Raw genomic sequence first — 23361 nt, forward strand, 5'->3', positions numbered from 1 at the left:
GGGTGAGACAGTTTGCACTGTTGCCTCACAACAAGAAGGTCACTGGTTCGAGCCCCAGCTGGCATTTCTATTTGGAGTTTACGTTTTCCCCATGTTTGTGTGGGTTTCATTCAGGTGCTCCAGTTTCCCAACTCAGTCCAAAGACATGAGGTATAGGGGCCAGTTGCACCAGCAGTGCGTAAGTTAAAACGTAGCCTAGTTGTGACTTAAAGGGACACTGTTACAACTTACACATTACTAAATATTTTTGTGTTGCACCACTGGACTTAGTTTTAAACGTAACATTACGTTCTAACTAAATATTTACAGCAGCCTCCCCCATATAACGGTTGAAAAGAGATAATGGCAAGATTAGTTTATATGGAGGAGCTCGAGATGATAGTAAAAAAAAAAAAGATCTCCCTTGATTCACAGCCTTATTCTCCTCCCAAATCTTACATTTTGTTTGGTTTATGAAAGAAGTTTAATTTTCTTCCAAGGAGTTTTGTTTTTATTGTATCCGTCAAATCATACAAGAATTGCTTCATGACTGAGCTTTTCTTTCTGCTCTTTTCTCTTTCATGAGTAGGATATAAAAAAGTTCAAATTTAATGTACTTCATGTGCATTTACAACTCATGATGCAGGTCTGTTATAATTACTGACTGTAATTTAATGTGCTAAAAAAATGCAATTTATAATTTTATTTTCATAGGACAGTTATATAGAGATTCATTAGTTACAGAATTTCAAAGCAGTTTAATGATTTAAATGCTTTTTATTGGATATTACGTCATTTAATGCGACTATGCATGACTTTACAGTTACTTACAGAGAGCTTACAAACTACTGACTACAGTTTGGCCTAAGAATATGTGGTGTAACCGAAGAGAGAACAAATTTAGTTATAAACTAGCTAGTAGTTACTCAGCCCCTAGTGTGGACTTTATGTTACGGTTTAAGAAAGAACTTACGATCAGCTGGTGCAACCCTATTCTGGTGATTAGGATGAACTAAATTGGCTGTGTTGTACGAGCATGCATTTGAGTGTGTATGGGTGTTTCCCAGTACTGGGTAGCAGCTGGAAGGGTTTTTAATCTGCTGGAAAAGTTGGCGGTTCATTCCTCTGTGGTTACCCCTGATAAATAAGGGACTAAGCCGAAGGATAAATGAATGAATAATTGCTTAATAAACTCATAAAACTGCATTAAAAATAACCTTTTAATTAAATAGTTTGTATTTTTTAAATTAACTTTAGCATAACTATTATATACAAAACAATTTCTCAATTTTACATGACATTAATTTCTTAGTTAATAATAACGCTTTATAAAAGTAACCGTTTTATTAAGTGAAGTTAATAACGTACAAATAGTTTGTATTTTTTAAATGAACTTTAACATAACTATCATATAGCTTTTTCTAACTGTTGATTTAACATCTACTCATGTGACTTTTGCAAAGTGTTACCTATTGTTCTTTATCCTTCTGTTGCCCTTAATTTAAAACATTTGTTTACTATTAACATGTATAGACTTTTCTAAGAGTTTTTGCATCATGATAAAAGCTTCAGCAATTAATCAAAAACATAACAAACAAGAAAGTTTGTTACCAATAGTAGCCTAGTGAAAGGTATTATCATGAAAATGATACTTAAAAGTGATCAGATGGATCTGAAAACACGCTCAGACTGCTTGCAATTGGATGGCAAGCACACTAGAATTTATAGCCTGTAATTTGTCTCTTCTCTCCTGACTACTGCAGTCAGCATTCCAAAAGGACCTTCAATTACCGTGCGGCCGGCATTCAAACCGACTGCATTATTATTTATCTGCCGTGTGAGCTTAAAATATTTCCCGCAATGTCAATTTTATGCAAGCCAATTAAAAAGTGTGTAGCTGAAGCAGCATATGAGGCATAGACATCTAACGAGTAGAGAGTGTGCATGGTTGTTCGGGAGGGGTGTGTGCACTCATAAACTTATCCTTCTGTAATGAAGAGACATATTTATGGCGGTGATTTTGGAAAACGTCCTCTAGAGTCACTAAAAATGTGCACACGTCACTCTTCGCTGGCCTGTAAGATTCATTTCGCCATACTGCAGCGGAATTGCCATCGATGTTGAGCGTAGCAAAAGATGCAAGAAGAGCATATAAAAACAAAGCAAATGCATAACTCTGTCAAATGAGAGCGTAAAGCCGGACACAAGTCGATGATGCATTGATGCACATAAAAATGATCCTTTGCTTGGTTTTATTGCTGTAAGTTGCTGTTACAGTGTGTGTGTGTTATACAGTTTCAGTGTTGTAAGAGAGCAGTCTGCTGTTGTCATGGAAATACTGAGAAGTGTGTTAGTATTTCGGGCTTGTCATCACCCTGTTTATGCTTGTTGCCAGATCTTTTGGTAAGCATAAACGAATCTGTCTGATGTTTTTGCGAAATGTAAATGCAGTGTGCTTAAAATCAGTCACATGGTCACTGCTTTAGATGTTAACAACCTTTTCTCTGTTGTGGATTTAAAATGATTGTTGACTGCTTGTAATTATCAACTTGTCTGGTTAATATAATGTGGTGTAATATTGATCTGTTTTACACCTTCAGTATATTAAAATGTAAATAAAACCACTTTAATCAGGGTTTTTCCTGACTCAAAATTGGTCTTAGGTGGTGTCTGATTGACATGGTAATCCCCAATATTAACAACACATTTAAATGAATACAAAGAATATACAAAGGGGCTGTTTCTCAATATCAAGTTTGCAAAATTCGGACATGGATTCATCGGTTTACTGTACATTAAAAATAAAATGATTTAATTATATAAAGCACAACCCTATAATTAATATTATATTAATATTATAAATCTACATATTTAATTTAATAAAATGTACACAAAATCATATAAATGTGAAGTAAATGAGTTATTATACACTGACTCGTGTCTTTGATTTTCAGATTTAATAAACTACAATGGTAATTAAACAAGTATATACACGATAAGAAATAAAGATTAGGTCAAACAATTTGGTAAACTAGGACAAACAGCGTAGAACACGGTAAAATAATTAAAGACAATTATAAAAGGTAACAAAAAATACTGCCAAAATAATTCACCCGAGGACAAATAATAGATTTAAAATACCAAAAACTATCCGTTAGATATTTATAAGATGAATTAAATATCATGTTTTAACTACAATGGAGTGACAAGATCCAGTGGTACATCCGAGATGGACTGGTCATATTAAAGCGGCTCTCGGCGGGGGAGGTGATGACAGGCTGGGAGTCGGAGTCCCCATAAGCTGAGGCACACAATGCATTCTAGGATACCTGAGCTTCGCAAGCTCGCACAAGTCACCTCTCGATGCATCCTTGGCCAAAGGGGCAGAGCAAGTACACATCCGGGAATTTTATTTATACTTGGCAAGATTGGAACAGTACTTCGACAACGGTTGATGATGTTTCACCAGCACACAAGAACGCAATACAGACAAGAACGCATATTAAAAACAGCCAGGATTTTTGCTTATCCAAATTATTCATGAAAAAACAACCACTATCTGGACAGATAGTAAAAGAAAGCGATTACAACTTATTTTACAAAACATCACTGATACCAATGTACTGTATATTTGACAGGGGTGCAAACCTGACAGTTGAAAAAAGGTGAATATAAAGGTATAGAGCACAGCATAAATGAATATTAAAATGTAAATAATTTTATTCATTGTTAAAATGTAAACAACATATATTGGTTGCATTTAAAGAACTGTAAAGAAAAATGTGTTTATAAATGATATATTTCTATATAGATTTCTATATAGATCATAGGTCTCAAACTCAATTACTGGAGAGCCGCAGCTCTGCACAGTTCTGCTCCAACCCTAATCAAACACAGCTGATCCAACTATTCAAGGTGTTCAAGACTACTAGAGACTATTAAGTTGGTGTGAGTTGGAGGTGTTTGGAGCTAAACTATGCAGAGCTGTGGCCCTCCAGGAATTGAGTTTGAGACCACTGAGATAGGAATGTACTGTATATTGTATGCGTCTACCCTGTAAAAAAACAAAAAGAAAAAACAAAAAGCCAAGACAACAAATAATTTGATGTTGCTTTAACTCATTTTCATTAGTAAATTGAGTCAACTAAGCCATTTAAGGCAGCAAGATTTTTTTACAGTATATTCATTCTTATGTGATGAGCCAAGCATTTTCTAAATTTAGTTTTCTTTTCAGACAACTTTGTGAAGCTTGACACATTATTGATAATCATTGCTACTAAGCCTGTCGGGTTTCTGAATAATCATTATCTGTCTTAAAATGCACATCTCGCTATTGGTTAATAAGACACAAAGAGGGCTGTCATGCTTTTGCTCTTGGATGTGTCTAGAAATGTTTATATATTGAACACAATTACTCATCATATAAGGCTTTGAAATCATTTGGTGGCTGCCAAAAATGTTACAATGTAGGAAAAACCTTGTTTATCCTTGGGTTTGTTTATATTTGAGTGAAATAAGGGTTAAACAGCAAATATATGAATATTATTTGTTTTTTTTTATATAAATATAAAGAGTTCAGATGCAAAACCCTCTAAATCAGGGGTATCCAAACTACGGCCCGCGGGCCATCTGCGGCCCGCAATCAGTTTTGTGGCGGCCCGCGAGGCTTTTTATAAACACTAATAGAATCTGGCCCGCTATACAAAAATGAACGGAATTCAATGAATAACCACCGGGTGTCGCTATGACATGCATTCAATTAGGCAGCAGTTCCTGTTTTGAAGTAGAACAAACCGAACAAACTGAAGGAAACATAATTGATAATCAGGTTTTGGCGAGCCATGGCACAACCAAGAAAAAGGTAAATCAACAGTGAGTGCAGAAAATTTACTGTTTAATTTGCCAGTAATGCAGTAATGAAACAAAACATCAGGGGCCTCATGTATCAACGCTGCGTACGCACAAAAACTTTGCGTACGCCAGGTTTCACGCTCAGAATCGCTCACGTTTGGATTTACTAACAATGAACTGAACGTGGGAATGTGCGCAGGTTCACGGCAGCTTTCTGGCAGGCGTACGCACATTTTTTGTGCGTGTCTGTTTTATTTCCAATGGCGACTCCTAGAGGCAGTTGTGTTAAATTCTTCTCTACAAAGTGTCTGAGCCTTGCAATGGCAGCTGTATGAGACGGGTTCATCTAGCAGGTATATAAGGTTTCCATACCATACAGTTGACCAGCTAAACATTAAAGCACAATTTGCAGCGGTCGCCTGTTTTCCCAATGTAATCTGAGCTATCTACTGCACGCACATTGCTATAAAGACACTATCTGAAGATAAATTTGCATGCGTGAATCAGAAACATTTCCATTCAATAAATGTGCAAATAAAATATGATGCACAAACTTATTGATGATTCCTACTTGTCTTTCTCGTGATAAATAGTGGGCAAAATCTGATATGTAGAGGGAAAAAAAAGAAGAAAGAATTCATCAGACGCTGGATTCGAACCGAGTTTGTGCTTGAACGTGTCAGTACATGACCATATGCTTCTTATGAGGTGCGCCACTGAGACTGTTGCGAGTGCTGCAACATTTTACAGATATAAACCACACTATTTCTTTTTTAAATGCACTCAGTGCGATGTTCAGACCCAACTGTGTTAACCGTATCAGCTAAACTCTCCCACTCTATTTTTTTCTTTTGTTGTTAATTCCGGAGAACAAACTTGCAAATAACACCGCTTTTCTCTGGTCTACCTCCGAAAGCAGCACCTCCAATTCACATTCTGTTCAAAGTTTCTCTTTTTGTTTGGTTTTGCCTTTGCTTTTTCGTTGGGTTTTCCCATTAGCATAGTCATTAGCATATTCATACGGGGGAGGAGGCAGGGAGGGGTTTTGTGCTCGTGCATGTTGCGCTCAGTTTCACGTACATTCGGATGTACAAAAGAATATGCGTGAGATTCGGCGTACGCAGTGTTTCATACATCTGAAATTTTTTCTGCGTACGCACATTTACAGCTTTGTGCGTACGCAATGTTATAGTAAGATTTCCACGCAAGTCTTCGTACATGAGGCCCCAGGCCTTCAGCTTACTCTGCTGAACGCGATCAAAAAGTAAAACAATTAGCAGCTGCTCTATCAGCTCAACAACAGCAGTTTTTTTAATGCTAATAAAGTGCAAGAAAATTGTACACTGGCTATTTATGAGGTAGCTCAGCTAATCGCACAGCACGGGAAACACTTCACTGAAGGAGAATTTAGTGTCTGATGAGTGTTGCAACTAATTTGCCCAGAGAAAATTTGAGATTTTAAAAACGTAAGTTTTTTCTAGAAACACAGTTGGATGACGAATTAAAATAATTCCATTATACATCACACACACACACACATATATGTATATATATATATATATACATATATGTATATATATATATATATATATATATATATATATATATATATATATATGTGTGTGTGTGTGTGTGTGTGATGTATGAAAAATTTGGCCCGGGACAACGTTGTTTTTTTGCATCTGGCTCTCGGCGCAAAAAGTTTGGACACCCCTGCTCTAAATCCATCAGACCTTTTTTTGTAAATGAGCATTTCTATTAGGCTCCTATAATTAGGTTCAGAAGTTTCATTTTAAAGATAATGAAAAAGTTATTAGCTAGTAAATAAAATAACTTTTTTTTTCCAAAAATGTCACTTTAGACGATTATTTTTCTTTTGCATCAAAACCAGCTAAATCCAAGCAGGACAAGACAGTGTATTTAGTTGAATCACTGAAGATGCAATTTGTGAAGCATTTATCTTGTTTACCAGCCTGAAGTGAGTAACTCTGCACACTTTATACATTCCGAATATACACATTTGTACAACTCCCTGTACACTAGGCCTTATGGGCCAAAGTTGCATTTGTAATTGTGTAATCTACATGCATTCCAATATACACTAACGACTGTACCCTCTAAGCTTGGAACAAACGCTCTCTGTGGCACAGCTGCTGTGACCTCAACAATAAACCATTGAACTACAATGATAGGTTGCAGCATGGTTTAAACATGTTGTACAGTCTGCTGTTCCTGCGCATAACTGACAGCTGAACTATCTCTAACCCTGGGTGTTATAATTGGAGAAAATCCTTTTAGAGCTTAACTCTCAGATCTCTGGACACCGTGTCATCTTCTTTAACAAAAACCAGACTGGTGTATCGAAGACTGCCTACATGACAAGAATGATTTGATTCAGTATAGTCAATTCACAAAATAAAAGTAGGATAAAGCTTCTAGTCCCACACCTTAGCAAGCACCCTGGGTATTTCTATATATTACACAATCATTCACAGAACGAGATTAATGCAGCGAGAAAAAGTTGTCTGATAAAAAGTTTCAACAGCTAAGCGTCATCGCAAAGGTGTTTGTGTATATGCTGCATTTCATTCCATAACAAAATGATCAGTAATAATGGAGTACACCACTGCAAAACAGATAGCCGTAGGAGAGAAAGACAGGAGAAAGAGAGAGACATGCGGAGAAAAGGAATAACAATGAGGAATCGGAGGAGTCTTGGTTCAACATTGCACAGGGAATAACTGAAGAAGCAGTTGCTGGAGCTCCCAGGCTGTCAGACAGCTGCGCTAGACAGAAATAATTGATAGGGCGTCCCTCTATCTTTCACCTCTCTCATTATTTTGTGTTGCTCCACCATTGGTCCAACAACACGAAGAGTCTTGGAGCTTCTTGTGGAGGCAGCGACTATTTGTGCCTTCATCACACATTTGAGAGGGGTGCAGCTTTGCTTTAAAACTGGCCTCAAAAAGCCTTTGAAAAACACTCCAATGCCTAAACAGGACAGAGTGAAGCACGAATGACTGCGGATGGACAGCAGATGCTCCGTTTTGTCAGTACTTGCATTATTACTCCCATTTGTGAGTTAGAAATAAATGCCAGGGGGAGCAGTTTAGAGAGGAGATCTGAGAGCCACGTTGACTGAAGACTAAAACTGAGCACAACTAAGCTGGAGAGAGACTTCAGCTGGACATATGAAAGTCTGTGACAACTATTGTCCAGTTTGGTTTCATCAAGTCTAAAGTAGTATTAAAGGGATAGTTTACTCAAAAATGTGTCATTTACTCTCCCTTCACTTTCTTTCTTCTGTTGAACACAACAATGTTTTTGAAGAAAGCTGAAAACCTGTAACCCTTGACTTTATAATGAAGACAAATGCTTTCTTTAACAGAAGAAGCCAGTGTTGGGCAGGCTACTTGAAAAAATGTACTGAGCTAAGCTATTAGCTACTCAACTTAAAATGTATCTTAACTACACTAAAAGCTACTCCCTGGGAAATGTAGCAAGCTAAGCTAAAAGCTACTTGGCAAAAGTAGCTTAGCTACATCTAAGCTATTTTTACAATTTTCATTTTTAAATTGAAGCAACTTAAATCCAAGTCAATCATATCTTAGTGATCAATAAAGCTGTCAATGAAACATATAAGGCATAATAGTTCAGATTAATTATTTACTGTAAATAATATGCTGTACTACACAGAAACAAATCAGTTTATAACAGCTAAAACAAAATCCAATAAAACCAGGTGTCACACATTTTAAATACTATATATATATATATATATATATATATATATATATATATATATATATATATATATATATATATAGTGTATATATATACACTAAAGTATTTTTGAGCACAGGATCAGAAATTAGGTTATTGCATCTTAACTTGTACTACTTGAGGTATGGTCACGAGGAATACTGCTTCAGAAATAACTCAAAGCAACAGTCAGAAACAGTGAAAGCAAACGTCGGAGCATCGAAACGTTTTAAAACCCCTCTCTATATTGACACCTAGTGGTCATCTTTATGTATTACACTGGTACAGCTTCAGCAAAGAAACAGTTGGGCAAATTGAGATATTAAATCCCACGTTGTAGAGGTGAGAGCGGTGAGAGTTCCAGACTAGCATGCAGAGATAATAGGTTCAAATCCAAGGAGATGCAGATATAGACGTTAGTTTTCAAATGCTGTTTTTGTAACGTGTTTTGTTTTAACATTGGTCTGACATCCGAGTGAAAACTTTGTGAATAAATATGTCTTGTTTTGGTCATAAAACAATACCATTATTAAAATACATTGTCTTAACTTCAGAATATTTGTCGGTATTCAAACCCAGGCCGTTTGCTGCACAGTAACTTTGAGCATATGTACGGTCCATTAAGCTATATGTATTTTTCTGACCCTGTCAGTCAAACGCAGCTTCGCCAGTTCTTGAAACACTTCTGAAATTACTGATGCTTTGAATCACTTTAGTCATGTGACCTGTGTGTTTTGAATCACCTTAAATCACGTGACCTGGGTGTTTCGGATCATGCTTCGGTGCAGTGTTTTGAAACACTTGCGCTTCGGCATCTCAAAACATTGAAACGTCAGAATCACGTTAGCCATCCCAAATATTTAGTGAACCCAAGTAACACAAAAATATTATGTTTTACTTTAGCAAAAATACAATTTTTTAAATATCTAATGGCCTGTTTCCACTGAGTGGTACGGTATGGTACACTATAATGGCTCTTTCCACTGTCAAAAGGTACCTAAAAGCAAACCGTACCGTACCACTGTTTGGGTACCCTTTCTTAAATGTGCAGCTTAATGCTATTGTTTACAGAGAAATATCACTAGAGCATACACAAGCCAGAAGAACCAAAACAAAGGAAGAGCCATTTTTGAATACACAGCTGAGACATTACATCATAATAATATATACATATAATACTGAGCCATGGTCGACCCGAGCTTAAACAAACATTGTCGTCTTCTTGACGAACAGCCACAAAGCCAAGAAGAAGGGCAGAACACTGTGCCTTGTAGTTGTGTACAAGCCCGTCTAAAGAAGTTTCAATTTAGCAAACTTTTAGAGCTGATGATAACAACGTGCACGTGATTATTAAAGTGCTTCTGACATCCTTTCAGAAATGGGCAAACACAAGAGTGAAGCGCAAAAAAAGCAAAGAAGCCATGTTGAACTATTATCATCACTTTTTGGACTATTATGAACTCGGAATGACGGAATTACTCTCTAACAATATGTTAATGTTACATGTGCTGGTGAACATTAAAAATTCAGATTAGAGGTTGGCGCTGACTGGGCTATATGTTGCATGTTGTTTTTGAACCCAAATAAGGACTAAATGTATGCTGTGTACTTGTTCTGTAACTGGTAACATTTTTGGAGACTGTAAAGATCTGTATGTGTTCATTTATGTTGCATTTATTTATTTATTTTACATAATTGCAGACGTAACAGTAGGCTACTTTGTCATCATTGATCTTCAATTGTAATTAAATCATGTTTATAGAAAGGTTAGTGATGAACATTTATACACAAGTATTTGTGGATAAAGCATCGGTTTAGTGAGATGTGCTTCTCATATGATATGTGTATGACCCGTACAGCTGTACTTTGACATTTCCTGAAGCGAGAATGACATCGACCGAAACTTTGTCGTACACTACTCCCACCAAAAGGGTACCAGCCTGATAAAGGTGACCCGTACCATACCACTCAGTGGAAACGGGCCGTAAGGGATTTGTGCCACATTTAATGGCATTTTGCCTCAATCTCTGGGCAATCCAAGCCAGCTCAGTGTGCAGTTAGATCTCAAAGCGTCTCTGAATCAGATGTCTAAACCCACCTGCTGAAAGGCAATCTGTGGGCCATCAGAAGCTTAGTGATCTCCGTCTCGGCCTTTCCGTGGCCCAAACTGATGTCATGTATTTACAAACTAAAGGCAGATGGGACTGATGGAGGGAGCCACAGATTCTGCCAACTCTGAAGAGTGGGAAAGATGGTGTAATTATGTGAGTGAAGTTTCAGCTGGTCGGGTAGCGCGATGCCGCAGGATACGAGAGATGCTCGGTTACTAACTGCAAAGCACTCTTCCTGAGAGACGGAGATGCTGATGTGTGAATAATGAATACTATTGTCTTCTCTTTCTGTCTCTCGTCATTTTATCAATCCTCACGACTCATGATTGATGTGTGTAGCAAGACTATCTCTGGTATTTCTCGCTCGTATTCCCTACATGAGATTATTATCGCTCCCTATTTCCTAGTCTCTGTTTTATTTTTTTGTATTTCTCCACGGTCTGCTGAAAGGTTGAAACAGAGTCTAATGTACCAGCCACTGGGTTTAATTAGCATTCACAGTGCCCTTGGGAAAAGCAAAGGAACTTTCATTTCTTTTTTCTTAGAAGTTTCCTCTTTCGAATTAAGTTGTGGAGTGGCTGATTTCTTTCGAGAGCCGGTAATGAGGAGCTGGCGATGATGTTGCAGAATGCTGTATTCTTCCTCTCTGTGTTGCTCACACAGTCCGTTTCCCTCTTTGCTCCTGCTTTAAAAAAATCCTCCTGAGTTTTCAGCCAATTAAGTTCTTTGCTTGTTGCACAGAGGAACACTTCATGAAAAGAAAGAAATGCTCTGCGGACTTTAATGCGTTTGAAGGTCTTGCAATTATACAAACTGTGTTATGAATTACCTTATTGTAACTGTGTCATTTGAGAAATGAAACCCAGGCAGGAAAATTGTGTTCACCTTTTAAATACACAATAGTATTTATTACATCTAATAAGTGGAATTTTACATCACTATCTAAACATTAGCATGAAACTGCACAAATAATTAAACAGTTAAACAAGAAATATTCAAGTTAAGACTGGTGCAATTAACAGAGAACAGAGAACTTAACTGAAGCCTAAGGAGCAGATCAGTGCTGTTTTGTGATGGTTTTCATCCCGTTATTATACAATGCATCCGGAATGTTTTCATAGTGCTTCACTTTTTTCCACATTTCTTTGTTACAGCCCAATTCCAAAATAGATTAAATTAATTTATTTCCTCAATTATACACACAATACCCAATAATGACAATGTGAAAAAAGATTACTAACTGAGTAAGCCTGTTCTTCATACGTGGATTACTCAGTTAGCTGGATTTGGTTATTCAGGATAGTTTCGTTCTTTAAAACTGATTTGAGAGTTGTTGTCATAGCAACAGTATGAAATTCTGTTTCTACATACAGTAGAAAGTATGTACCAAATGCTGATATTTTCTTACCGTAGTTATTAGGGTTGGGCGATGTCGACTAATTTGGCATCGTATGATGTCTAATGTGAAACATCACGATGAACAATGGCATCGCCATCATGTGAATAGACTGCGCGCGACATGTCTGAAGATCGAGGAGGAATCTGGGGGTGAGAAGGGTGCGTGACTTATTTGAGGACAGGGAGGAAGACACACAATTTCCGGGAGATTATCACTTGATGTCATTTTGCCCACATAGATAATTGAACATTAATTTGATGATGTCAATATGCTGCCGTGCCGTCAGCCAATCGTTGCATTGCTAATCATGATTTCGAGAATCGATAGATCTGTCCTTTACAACACACGCAGCGATCTCAAACCAGTTCATCCAGATATTTTAATCTGATTCGCAAGCCTGTTTGAAGAACCGAATTAGCCAGAGATCAATTATTAAGATTAAAAGATCCAGGATTTGCCTAATCCTCTTAGATCATTTAAGCAAAGTACGAAGAACGGACCCCAGGTCCACAGTGCTATTTAAATAAGCAATCATAAATGTAAACACAAAACTGTATGTTAGAGCAACTTTTAGACCTATACATAACTAACATACTAATTCTGTAATCTAACTACATACACTATAAATTAACTATACACTGTAAAAAATTTGACCTTAAATTCACAGTAAATTACTGGCTAATAATTGCATTACTTTCACAGTAAATTACTGTATGTAAATTCACAGTAAATTATTGTGAGGTAGTTCACAGTAATTTACTGTGGTTTTGTCACATTAAATTATTGTGAAATTACAACCATATATTGTAACTTTACAGTAGATAATAAAGTCTGTTACTGTGATTTCACAGTATTATCTTGTAGAATTAACTATATTTTACTGTGAATTTGCAAAACGATTACTGTGATGTAGCAGTAGGTTGCAGTTTAAATACCTGATTTAACTGTAAAGTTACAATTATTTCCCGGATTACTGTAATTTAACAGTTTGGTGCTGTAAAATTTCAAAGCAATTTTAGGTCACACAAAAATGAAAATTCTATCTTGATTTACTCACCCTCAGGTTGTTCCAGCTCTGTTAAAAATGTTTTTTTGTTAAACACAGGAATAAAAATATCAAATAATCCTCTTTGTGTCCAAACAACCTGAGGATGCGTAAATGACGACCGAATCTTTATTTTTGGGTGATCTGAGAAGACTCTAAAATCAAAATAAAAACAAACACACATACATTTTACAGATTTATTTAACAGCTTAATGACATCTGTGTAAACATTTCAGAAAACTTTCAAAAGGTGAAGGTGAAGCCTCAAAAAATACTATAAGAACATATTCATAAAAAAATCTGACATCATATGTAGCATACATATAAAAAGCAGTGCTTCAGAGTGCGCTCTCTCTGTCTCTCATTATATATATATATGTGTGTGTATATATATATATATATATATATATATATATATATATATATATATATATATATATATATATATATACACATATACATACATGAGAGAGAGAGACAAAACTTCTTGCTAAATTAGGCAGTCGTCTATTCAAGGTCAATCATTTTCCTGATAATTTTACACACTTGCTGGTTGATGTGTCTTCTCTGCTTCTTTGACTTCGTCTGTCTTCCATCTCCAAACTGGTGCCCAAAAAGCACCTATAAGCAAAAGGGCAGACAAACAGTTAGCTTCATACAACACTACTGGGACACTACTGCTGCACTAGAGAGCAAAATTACTGTTAGCTCAGTTTGAACATGCTGACAATACTGTAGCTCAGTCAAACTGCAGTTATTTAAACAAAAACATCTGAAAAACATTTCCATCACAAACACACAATCAAGAACAGTCCAACAACAAATATTGGTTTTAATGACCTAGGCAGAGCATTTTAAAACAGTTGATTTGATTTACATCTTCTGTTTACAGACTATAATCTAATGCTGGGTTCACACTTATTGCAAAGTTAACACATGCATCACAGTACTTGCTCTTGAATACTAGCAGGATGTTTCTTGCATCAAGCTAATTTTTTATGATTTAAATATTAGGAAAATTTTGCAAAAAAAACTTGATTGAAGTGGTACAGCACTTGTGTTGTATTCATTTCAATCAAGTTTTTTGCAAATATTCCAAATATTTTTCAACGTTTTTTGAATTTCACTTAATTTGTGCTGCCCAGTAAAAATTTCCCACTATTTATGCATTTGCAATGACTTGTATGTAATCCACTCACCTGAATAGGTAACTTCACATATGGTATAAGAGCCCCATCCTTTTAAAGACAGCTTCCCCTCTGGTCTCCAGCACAGACAAACAATTTGTGTCTGCAACACGGCCCTTTATAACAAGGGGACAAGGGGAGTCATGACTTGTGCTCCTATACATTCCTTGTTTAACCCCCCCCCAAAACAAGCCCTCAGTTACAATATTTATTGTAGACATTACCTTAAATTCCAGAGTGCAAAAGGCATCTTCAGCATACTTCAGTTTCAGACCAGATTCAAAGTCAGTTGTGAAATCCAGGTGAGGTCCCATGACCACTCGACCCTCCAAGGAATAAGACTAAAAGGGGGAAAGAAGGACTAAATTAGAGTTATTTGTGAAAAATTAGAGTTGTTTGTGAATAATTAAATTTGTTTGTAGAAACAAAGTTGACATTCCATGCTCTGCCTATTAAAAACCAAGCAAACAAACACACATGCCCAGTAAAATTGCTAAAAAAAATAAAAACTATAGTTTAAAAAAATCTTTGTCTAATATTTACTACTACTGGAGGTACTGGTGAAACTTCTGGAAGAAGAAAAAGAGTTTGTACAAGAAACTGCTCACAACAAATCTGTGAAAAACCTGACATTTAAAAATCTAATAAAAATGAGGAAGGCATCAACATTACCTTTAATAATCAAGCGAGGGTTGATTGGTAGCATCAGTGTTTCAACATCAGTGGCTGCAAAAAAATTTGAATATAATAAGAGTAGAATAAGACTCAACCTAACACACGCACACACTCTATATATATATATATATATATATATATATATATATATATATATATATATATATATATATATATATATATATATATAGGTTTAGATTGTGATAATGAATTTAGGTTATATTTGTGTGCTCAGAATTTACACTCACCTCACACTTTAGCTATTATCAGGTACACCTGAACACCAAAAAATAAAATCTACAGTTAGTGACAATATACAATTAGTTCTCATTAGTAAATGTTAGCACTGCATTAACACCAGTGAGAAATATACAATATGTACTGTGTTAGTGTTAGTTTAAAAGAATACAACTGAATTGTATTATAAGCCTCATTTAATAAAACAGTTAAGACTTGTTTCATAATGAGTTTAGTTTATTTAACTAACTTAACGTTAACGTAACAGTGAACAAAATTAACATACATGATGGTCACTAACCGTAACGTTAACTTAAGTGAAGGTCAGAGCTTACCTTAACGTTATAGTCATTTCACCTTTAACGTTACTTCAGTCTTGTACTGAAACAGAAAATGCAGTTAACAAGAAGTTAATTAAAGAAAATGCCCTTTCTTTTTTCAGGAACTAACGTTAACGTTATGCTAATACCTCAGAAAACACTACAATCACCATCTGGCGTCGTTAATTTCTTGCTTTAAAAAAAGGCGCGCTTAAACCCTGTACGTGCGAGTACAACTAAAGTACTCGGTAAATTCCTGTTAAATGACACGCACTATACAGAAATACACATACAACAATCATTTAACGGACAAAAGTCATATTTTAACACTTACCGAGGATGAATCCGTTGGGTGAAGAGACGACGGCGTTGTCTGTGGTGATGGCGCTTGTTTGCGGTCGAGTCGAGTCAGTTCTGTTCAATGAATCGGCTCCTTTAAGTGAACAGTAAAGAGTCGAATTCGGCTCCTTTAAGTGAACAGTAAAGAGTCGAATTCGCCTGAAAACGATTCCGTTTTGTATAATATTGTAAGACGCAAACATATAATTCATTAATATTTCATCATATTGCTTGGTTCGTTTACTGCTTGTACACGAATTGCTTGTTGATCACTTCGAGCTCATGAACACGTCTGATAAAATCTGAATCTGATTCAATGTCACACGAGTCCTGAACCGAAGCAGTGCAAGAGTAATATATTGATTGAAATATAAAGTTAATTATTTTCTTCACCATTCAAAATATTACATATCTCTGACTTTAACAATAAGAATAAAGTTCGTTTGGAGTGTATTGAGAATTATTATTTTTTCCTCCCAGGATTCATTTCGCACCAAGCTGCATCAAGCTGTAATGGTGGATGAGAAGGCACATAATATTATAAATAGTGCTTGTAATATGTAATGAAATAAAGTTTTAACACTTTTTCATGCGAGAATGTAGTTCTTCAAAACTCAAATCTGTGGACTGTTAGTAAAGATTGTGTGTAATTTTAAGTGTGTTTTGCCGGTAGCGGAGATCCATGACCTCCAGGCGGTAACGGCGCTCTTTACTCATGTATCCGCCGAGAGGCGCCTGTCTTCAGGCTAGACATTGGGACAATTGCCCCGTCTTCGATGGCTCTATATGCGTCCGAAAATGAAGTTTTAACTGTTTTTCATGCTAGAATGTTGTTTAAAACTCTAATCTGTGGTTTATTTATATAGATAAAAAAATAATAATTTATATATATATATTTAATTCTGAGATTAGTGACCTCCAGGCGATGACAGGTGCCCAATACTCATGAAACCGTCTAAAGCAGACATTTACCCTGACATTGAAATAATTGTTGGCTGTTTAACAGTCTTTGGTTTCATTAATTAATTACTTTTTATTCCAGTTTATTATGTTTTGGCTAAGCACACAGTTATGTTCATTAAATATTATTTCCTATTCTAAGTTAACTGTATAAAATTAAATAAAGGTGCAGTACAATCAAAAAGATGTTGGTAACCAAATCGTTTTGGGGGCTATAACCTTCTGTTATTATCTGTTAAAAGTTCATTTGTATTAATTTCTACGTTGAGTTTAAAAAAGGTTTGAATTTCTATAACTAACGTGCAAAAGATATAGCCCTTTTCACAGTAATTTGCTGTAATCATGCTACCTGCCGTAATTTCACAATAAAATTATGAATACAACATATTACTGTGAATTTTTCAGTTAAATACTGTGAAGGGATACTAATGTAATTTACTGTGAAAAATTACAGTAACTTGTTGTGAAAACCTGGAAATTTTTTACAGTGTACACAATCTAAGGGTGCTCTTGCATCTGTGGACTGATTGTTTTGTTCTGAAACAAGGATTAAAATTGTTACAATGTTGCACTATGTTCTTGGTGCCATTTGCTTTCACACTGCAATGTTTCTAAACGGACCAAAATAGGTAAAACAAGTTTGTGCGAGTAAACTCTCCTCGCATTTGTCTGAGTTCCACAGTTTATTTTTCAGTCCCGCTCAGCTGTCATGCTTCCTTATTTTAATTTATGACGATGAGCAATAAGACATAAGCAAAAAGCTGGGCTTTAATTTTGAATGGTGACACCCACAGACATCGTCATCAAATATAAAGACTTTCGCATACATAGCCTTGGCTAGAATTATGCATTATAGGCTTTACATTATAGAGAGATAACAGATAAACCAAGACTGCAGTTCAGTCAATTTTCTTTAAGGATAAACAGCTCTCGTTAATAGTTAAGCATTTTTTCACTTTTGTATTTAACATGAAATGCACATTTACTGGTAGGAATGATGAGATCCTGCCCTAATCTCCATTCTCTCCTAATATTGCCATGTATGCCTATTACATATCCATGATACACTACGATATAGCCTGGTTCATATCGTACTGCTTTCTCATTACAATCGAGTCGTGACCACCTCATTCAGGCAATCTCGGACCGATTGTTATCCAATCACAATTGCTGGTTTCAAATATGCCAAACGAACCGTGCTTATGGGGGAAACACGCCAGGTTCTGAAACAAAAGTCTTGGTGTGAAAGCACCCTAACACACCTTCATAAATTGAAACAATATTGTAAAAGATATTTTGGCAAAATAGTTAAGATTTAGATTTTTGGTAAATTCACAAGTAAACATTGTTTTTCTTATGCAGTCCATGTAAAATTGATTTTAAGAAGTCTTCGGTGCATATACTGTAGAGAGAGAGAGAAGTGCTTCTACAGGTAGTTTATCAAGCCCACTTACCTGTGTGAAGGCTCCACCCTCTTCTGGAAAGGGAGTGGGGAGGAGCGGCTCATTTGCATTTAAAGAGACACTGAAAATTGTTTTTGATTCCACCCCAAAACGACCATTTTAGCATGGTAAAAAATGATTCTTGAGGAATTCTAAAATGAAACCTCGTGGGACATATTCTGGGGACACCTGAGGCTCAAAAATAAACCCATTAAAGTTATTTTTATATTATCAGCAGAAAAATCACTGATGAAATTGAAGCTCATGCTATTGGCTGGAACACTCATCTTATATGCTGTCTTCCAAAGACCTTCAGGCCAGATTCCTAGATGACAATGCTTAATATATATTCTGTGCTTGTGCCAAATGGCCCATTATGCTGTGTTAATAATAGGATATTTCAGTTCAACAGGTGGATATTTTGTGCCAAATTGGGAGATTAATAATAGTTAGCAAAGAGAGAAAGTGTTAATGTGTTAAGATATGCAATGATTTAAACTATTGTTTTAGAACATTATGGCATTACTCTATTTAATAAAAAAAAATAACAACGAAAGACTCTATTCATGGACATTTCAGCCAGATTTATAAGTGCATAAACAACCTTTTATTCTATATATAACAGCCACATACAAGCATTGTTGTGGATTGTAATATAATAAAAGAGTAAATGATGAAAGAATCTTTATTTTGGGGTAAACTCTCCCTTTAAGGAATTCAAAGCAATTTGCACAGCAAACAGAAGTGTAATTAATCATAGAGCAGAGAGCTTCATCACTTACATAACAAACTTCTTAGCTTTACATGTAGGTTTTCAAAAATGAACAAAGAGGGATGGAAGAAGATAAAGAGGAGTGCAGCGAGAGGGGCTAAATGAGAAATATGAGTGTGAGAAAAATTAAGGACACTATCTGTGCGTCTGAAAAGAAAGGACGTACAGTAAATTACAGAGCTTGTCCTCTTTCTGCCTGCTTTTGTGTACAATGCTTTTCTTCGTGTCGGCATTATTATTTTTGTTTCAGTATGCTCTGTAGACCTTGTAGTACCATAATCTGATCATCAACCTTATTAAGTCAGCTGTACTTTCCCAACTTTGGGTCAACTTTCTTGTACTGTAGCCAAATGAAAAACTGCTCACTCATCACAATCACTTTCACTTGCTGTCACCCGATTCATATTTCCCGCTTAAATCGCCTAGTGTTAGAGTAAAAGAGGGACGAGCCGCCTAATATCTGAAACTTGCTCTGTTTTTCTGCACTCTATTATGCAGTGCTGTTTAATGCTAGGATGACAAAAATATCTAAAAGTAACAAGATTAGTGTGGTTTGCCTCAGCAGTCTACCAGTGTATTTCAATGTTAAAATGACTGAGTACGTCAATCAAAGTGCAGTAAACAAGGTTTATTGTTCAGAAATGCAGAGCATGAATTTTAGAGCCAAGCATCAAATATACACTACCTGACAAAAGTTATGTCGTCGATTCAAGTTTTAGGAAAAACAAATAATGAGTTCTAGTTGATCATTTGGTATTAGAAGTGGCTTATATGAAAGGGAAAGGCCTCTAGATTACACTTATTTTACCAAAATAAAATAAAATATGATCATGCCTTGATTTTTAATTATTTAATTAGTACAGTAAAGTCTGACTTTGCTTAGACAAAAGTCTTGTCACCTAACAGAAATAATGTCCCGTAAAGAATATAAAGTCATGCTGCAGTAGAAAAAGAATGAATATTGTGTATGACTCCTATGAGCATGGAGGACTGCATCCATACATCTCTGCAAGGACTCAAATAACATAACAATAAAGTCTTCTGGAATGACAAATAAAGTGTTCTTGTAGGACTCCCAGAGTTCATCAAGATTTTTTGGATTTATCTTCAATGCCTTCTCCTTTATCTTATCCCAGACATGCTCAATAATGTTCATATCTGGTGACAGGGCTGGCCAATCCTAAAGCACCTTGACCTTTGCTATAGGAACCTTGATGTAAAGGCTGAAGTATGAGGAGCGCTATCCTGCTGAAGAATTTGTTCTCTAATAGGCAGCACAAATGTCTTGATACCTCGGGCTGTTGATGTTGCAATTCACTCTGCAGATCTCTCGCACACCCCCAAACCATGATTTTTAAATCACCAAACTTGACTGATTTCTGTGAGAATTTTGAGTCCATGCAGTTTCCAATAGGTCTTCTGCAGTATTTGTGATGATTGGGATGCAGTTCAACAGTCAAGTTATTATTTGTTGTTCTTACAACTGGGATCGACAACAGGACTTTTGTCAGGTGATGTATTTGCAAATAGTTATGTTACTTCCCAACTAGAATCAGAAATACAAAAAAGAGAAATAGTCTGAATTTGAGTAGAAAAGTCAGAACTGCAGCTTTATATCTGATCAATTCCGACAATTTTCAATATTTATTTTCTGCAATTATCTTAATTTTTTCCCCACAATTATGTTTACACAGTACAGTATGTCTAATAATTCTGTCTTCATTATAAATAAAGTTTGCATCACGAAAATCTGAGATAAAGGTCAGAATTGTTTGACATGAATTTACATTCACAAAAAAGCAAGATTTATCACCAAAAAGTCACAATTATGTATATATACTAGAACATTATCTAAATGTTACAGATGTTTAGTGTTTGTTTCTTGGTTATAAACATGTTGAATATGAATGTTGATATGAATTATGTACGAATTTCTTTTTTGTGCTGTTTTGAGAGCAATCTTAACAATGCATTAATAGTGAATAAACATTTATTTAAGTCAAAAGTATGTCTGTTTATAATTTTGAGGGAATTGAAGTCATTCGTAATAAATATTTTTATTCAGTCACAAATTTTCCATCATAAAATGCCTGCTATAAATGCAATTCCAGATGATGTAATTGTTATATTGAAATCTTCTGTAATTTGATCCTTTAGACACTGTTGTCAAGTGTCTGTTAGTCTGTTAACACAGGGCTACTTCAAACCTAATTTTGCTTAATAAAATCTGTTGACAAGCATCATGTTATAATGCATCTTGCAAGCATCTGTGGCATATTCATTCAGTGAAATGATGAGCTGTTTTGTTCTCAATTTCCTTTGAACATTTACACAAGTTTTAGTACAAAAAAAAAATATATATATATAAACTCCCTATAAACAAGTCTCACTTTCAGCAAAGAAAGAAAGTTAGAGTCTGCTGTCTAATTTAATTTGTCCTTGCTTGCGAAAATGGAAGGACAGTGATTCCGATTGTAAAAGGTTTTTTTTTTTAAACAACATTTAATTTGTCTTCTTCAGCCCATTCCCTTTGCCCATTCTTCAGGTGCTCATTTCTTAAGCTTGACTTGTTGCAACATTATTTTTCTCCCTTAGTGCTTACTGACTCTCAACAACTACCTTCAGCTTTCTTTAGTGTGTAATGTTGGTGTTTGAGCCTGAAAAAGATCTGCAGTGTTACAAAACAGGCAGTAACTTTCCAAATCTTTACTATATCTATATCTCTGAACTCTCCCAAAAACCTCCATTGTAGACCTGAGTTTTCTTCCAGGTATTTACTTGTCACAATATTTGAATGTAATAATTGTCACATAACACATTTACGGGGTCTTGTTTAGTTGATAGTAGTGGAGGGGTTGGTTTCGTAGGTGACCAATTGTTTTCTCAGAGGATGACATGCTGTCATTCTGATTCAAGTTTTATTCATGGACAAAATGACAAAGCACTGCAGTGTTTGGCTGTTCTGTGTTTGTCTTGGATAATTAGTCTACCAAAATGTGTATATTCCATATAGGAAAATTCCACCTCCATGGGAAATAACGAAGTTGCGCGCACTATATAAACAACACGATATATGAAATTGGCCCTAAAAGGCCGTCGTCATTTGCGATCTCCAGCTGTTGATCTTCTTGCACAGACATGCTGAATTCACCTGATTTGTTGACAATTGGGTTGCGGATCCATTCCTTGGCAATTCACAGGTACTTCAATGAGCCTTTTCCCCTTAGCAAAGAAACTTTCCAAAGACGTCTGTTTCTTATTTTGCTATTTGTGGGTTAAATTTGGGCGCTCAAGTGACTGAGATGTGAAGCGAGAGAATACGGTCATTTTTCAAAATATAAGACTTCTCAGAATAAAAGATCGTTCAGACTCAGATCATAAATAAAACTTAAATAATTAATGATTTCTAGTGCAGCCCGGTGGTTAAAGACCACTGATTAAAACGAACAGACAAAACATACTGGCTGAAAATGTTGTTGTAAGATTTGACTTGTTTCACTTGTCAGACTTTACAAAGACTTCACACAAATGAGCAGAATCTTATGAAGAGGTACAACAAGCAAAACCCTAAAGCTCCATAACAAACACAGCAACTATAAAAGCAACTCCTCAAGCTCATCCTGGCATTGCAGTTGTACAATTTCCACACACTCACATTTTTTTTCTAAATTGCATAAATATTGTTTGATTTGAAACGAGATAAATCCCTCGGCAGTGCTCATTGTTTGAGGCGGCTGAATATGTTTTGTTTGTGAATGTCAAACAGGAGTGTTCGTGCACAGTTGTTATTTCCCTTCGGGATAAAAAATGTCACAGAATGTGATATTGAGCATGCATATTAATCCTGAATGAGTAATGCATATTCAAACAATGTGCATTTGATTATACGAGTGTGGGAATGTAAGTTTTTGTGTTTCTTTCAGGGGCAGGTGGGCCATGCCATTCGGCTGTTTAAAACCTGGGGAGAAGAAGGACTACAACAGTCCTACAGAAATCACAGACAAATATGATCTGGGGCAAATTGTTAAATCGTAAGTGAACTTTCTTTATTATTATCATTATTATTTATGCATCTACAGTGAGCTGCACAAGTTGTTTTCAAAAGGATTTGTAATGGATAATTTACATTTAATCAGTGATTATTGCAAATACACACAAAGAGAGTCCCCAAAGAGTTCCTTTTGATTTTACTGTACATAAGCAATAATTATGCTGCTGCTTAGCAAATAAATGGATATTAAATATTGGAGCGTTATGAGAGAAGCAAATACATGAATACAAC

At 35.7% G+C, this 23361-nt stretch overlaps 1 protein-coding gene and 1 long non-coding RNA gene across 3 annotated transcripts in view; one reads left to right on the forward strand and one right to left on the reverse strand.

The window, feature by feature from the left end:
• The window catches only part of camkvb (CaM kinase-like vesicle-associated b), a 76863-nt gene that overhangs the window by 40158 nt on the left and 13344 nt on the right, over positions 1-23361 (forward strand). Inside the window, 1 exon segment of the mRNA NM_200450.2 lies at positions 23003-23110. Within this exon segment, the coding sequence (NP_956744.1) occupies positions 23016-23110 (95 nt within the window). The 5' untranslated portion in view covers positions 23003-23015.
• LOC147841850 (uncharacterized) lies at positions 13331-15976 on the reverse strand. Of its 2 annotated transcripts, XR_015502803.1 has the most exons (7): positions 15901-15976; positions 15582-15627; positions 15258-15285; positions 15007-15060; positions 14559-14675; positions 14347-14450; positions 13331-13768 (listed from the first exon to the last, which is right to left on the reverse strand). It is a non-coding gene; the product is annotated as an uncharacterized LOC147841850 (long non-coding RNA). The 2 variants fall into 2 exon arrangements; XR_015502804.1 differs by lacking the exon at positions 15007-15060.

The sequence above is a fragment of the Danio rerio genome, chromosome 11 (genome assembly GCF_052040795.2).
Source record: "Danio rerio strain M-AB ecotype USA chromosome 11, GRCz13ab, whole genome shotgun sequence".
In the NCBI taxonomy this organism is placed as follows: domain Eukaryota; kingdom Metazoa; phylum Chordata; class Actinopteri; order Cypriniformes; family Danionidae; genus Danio; species Danio rerio.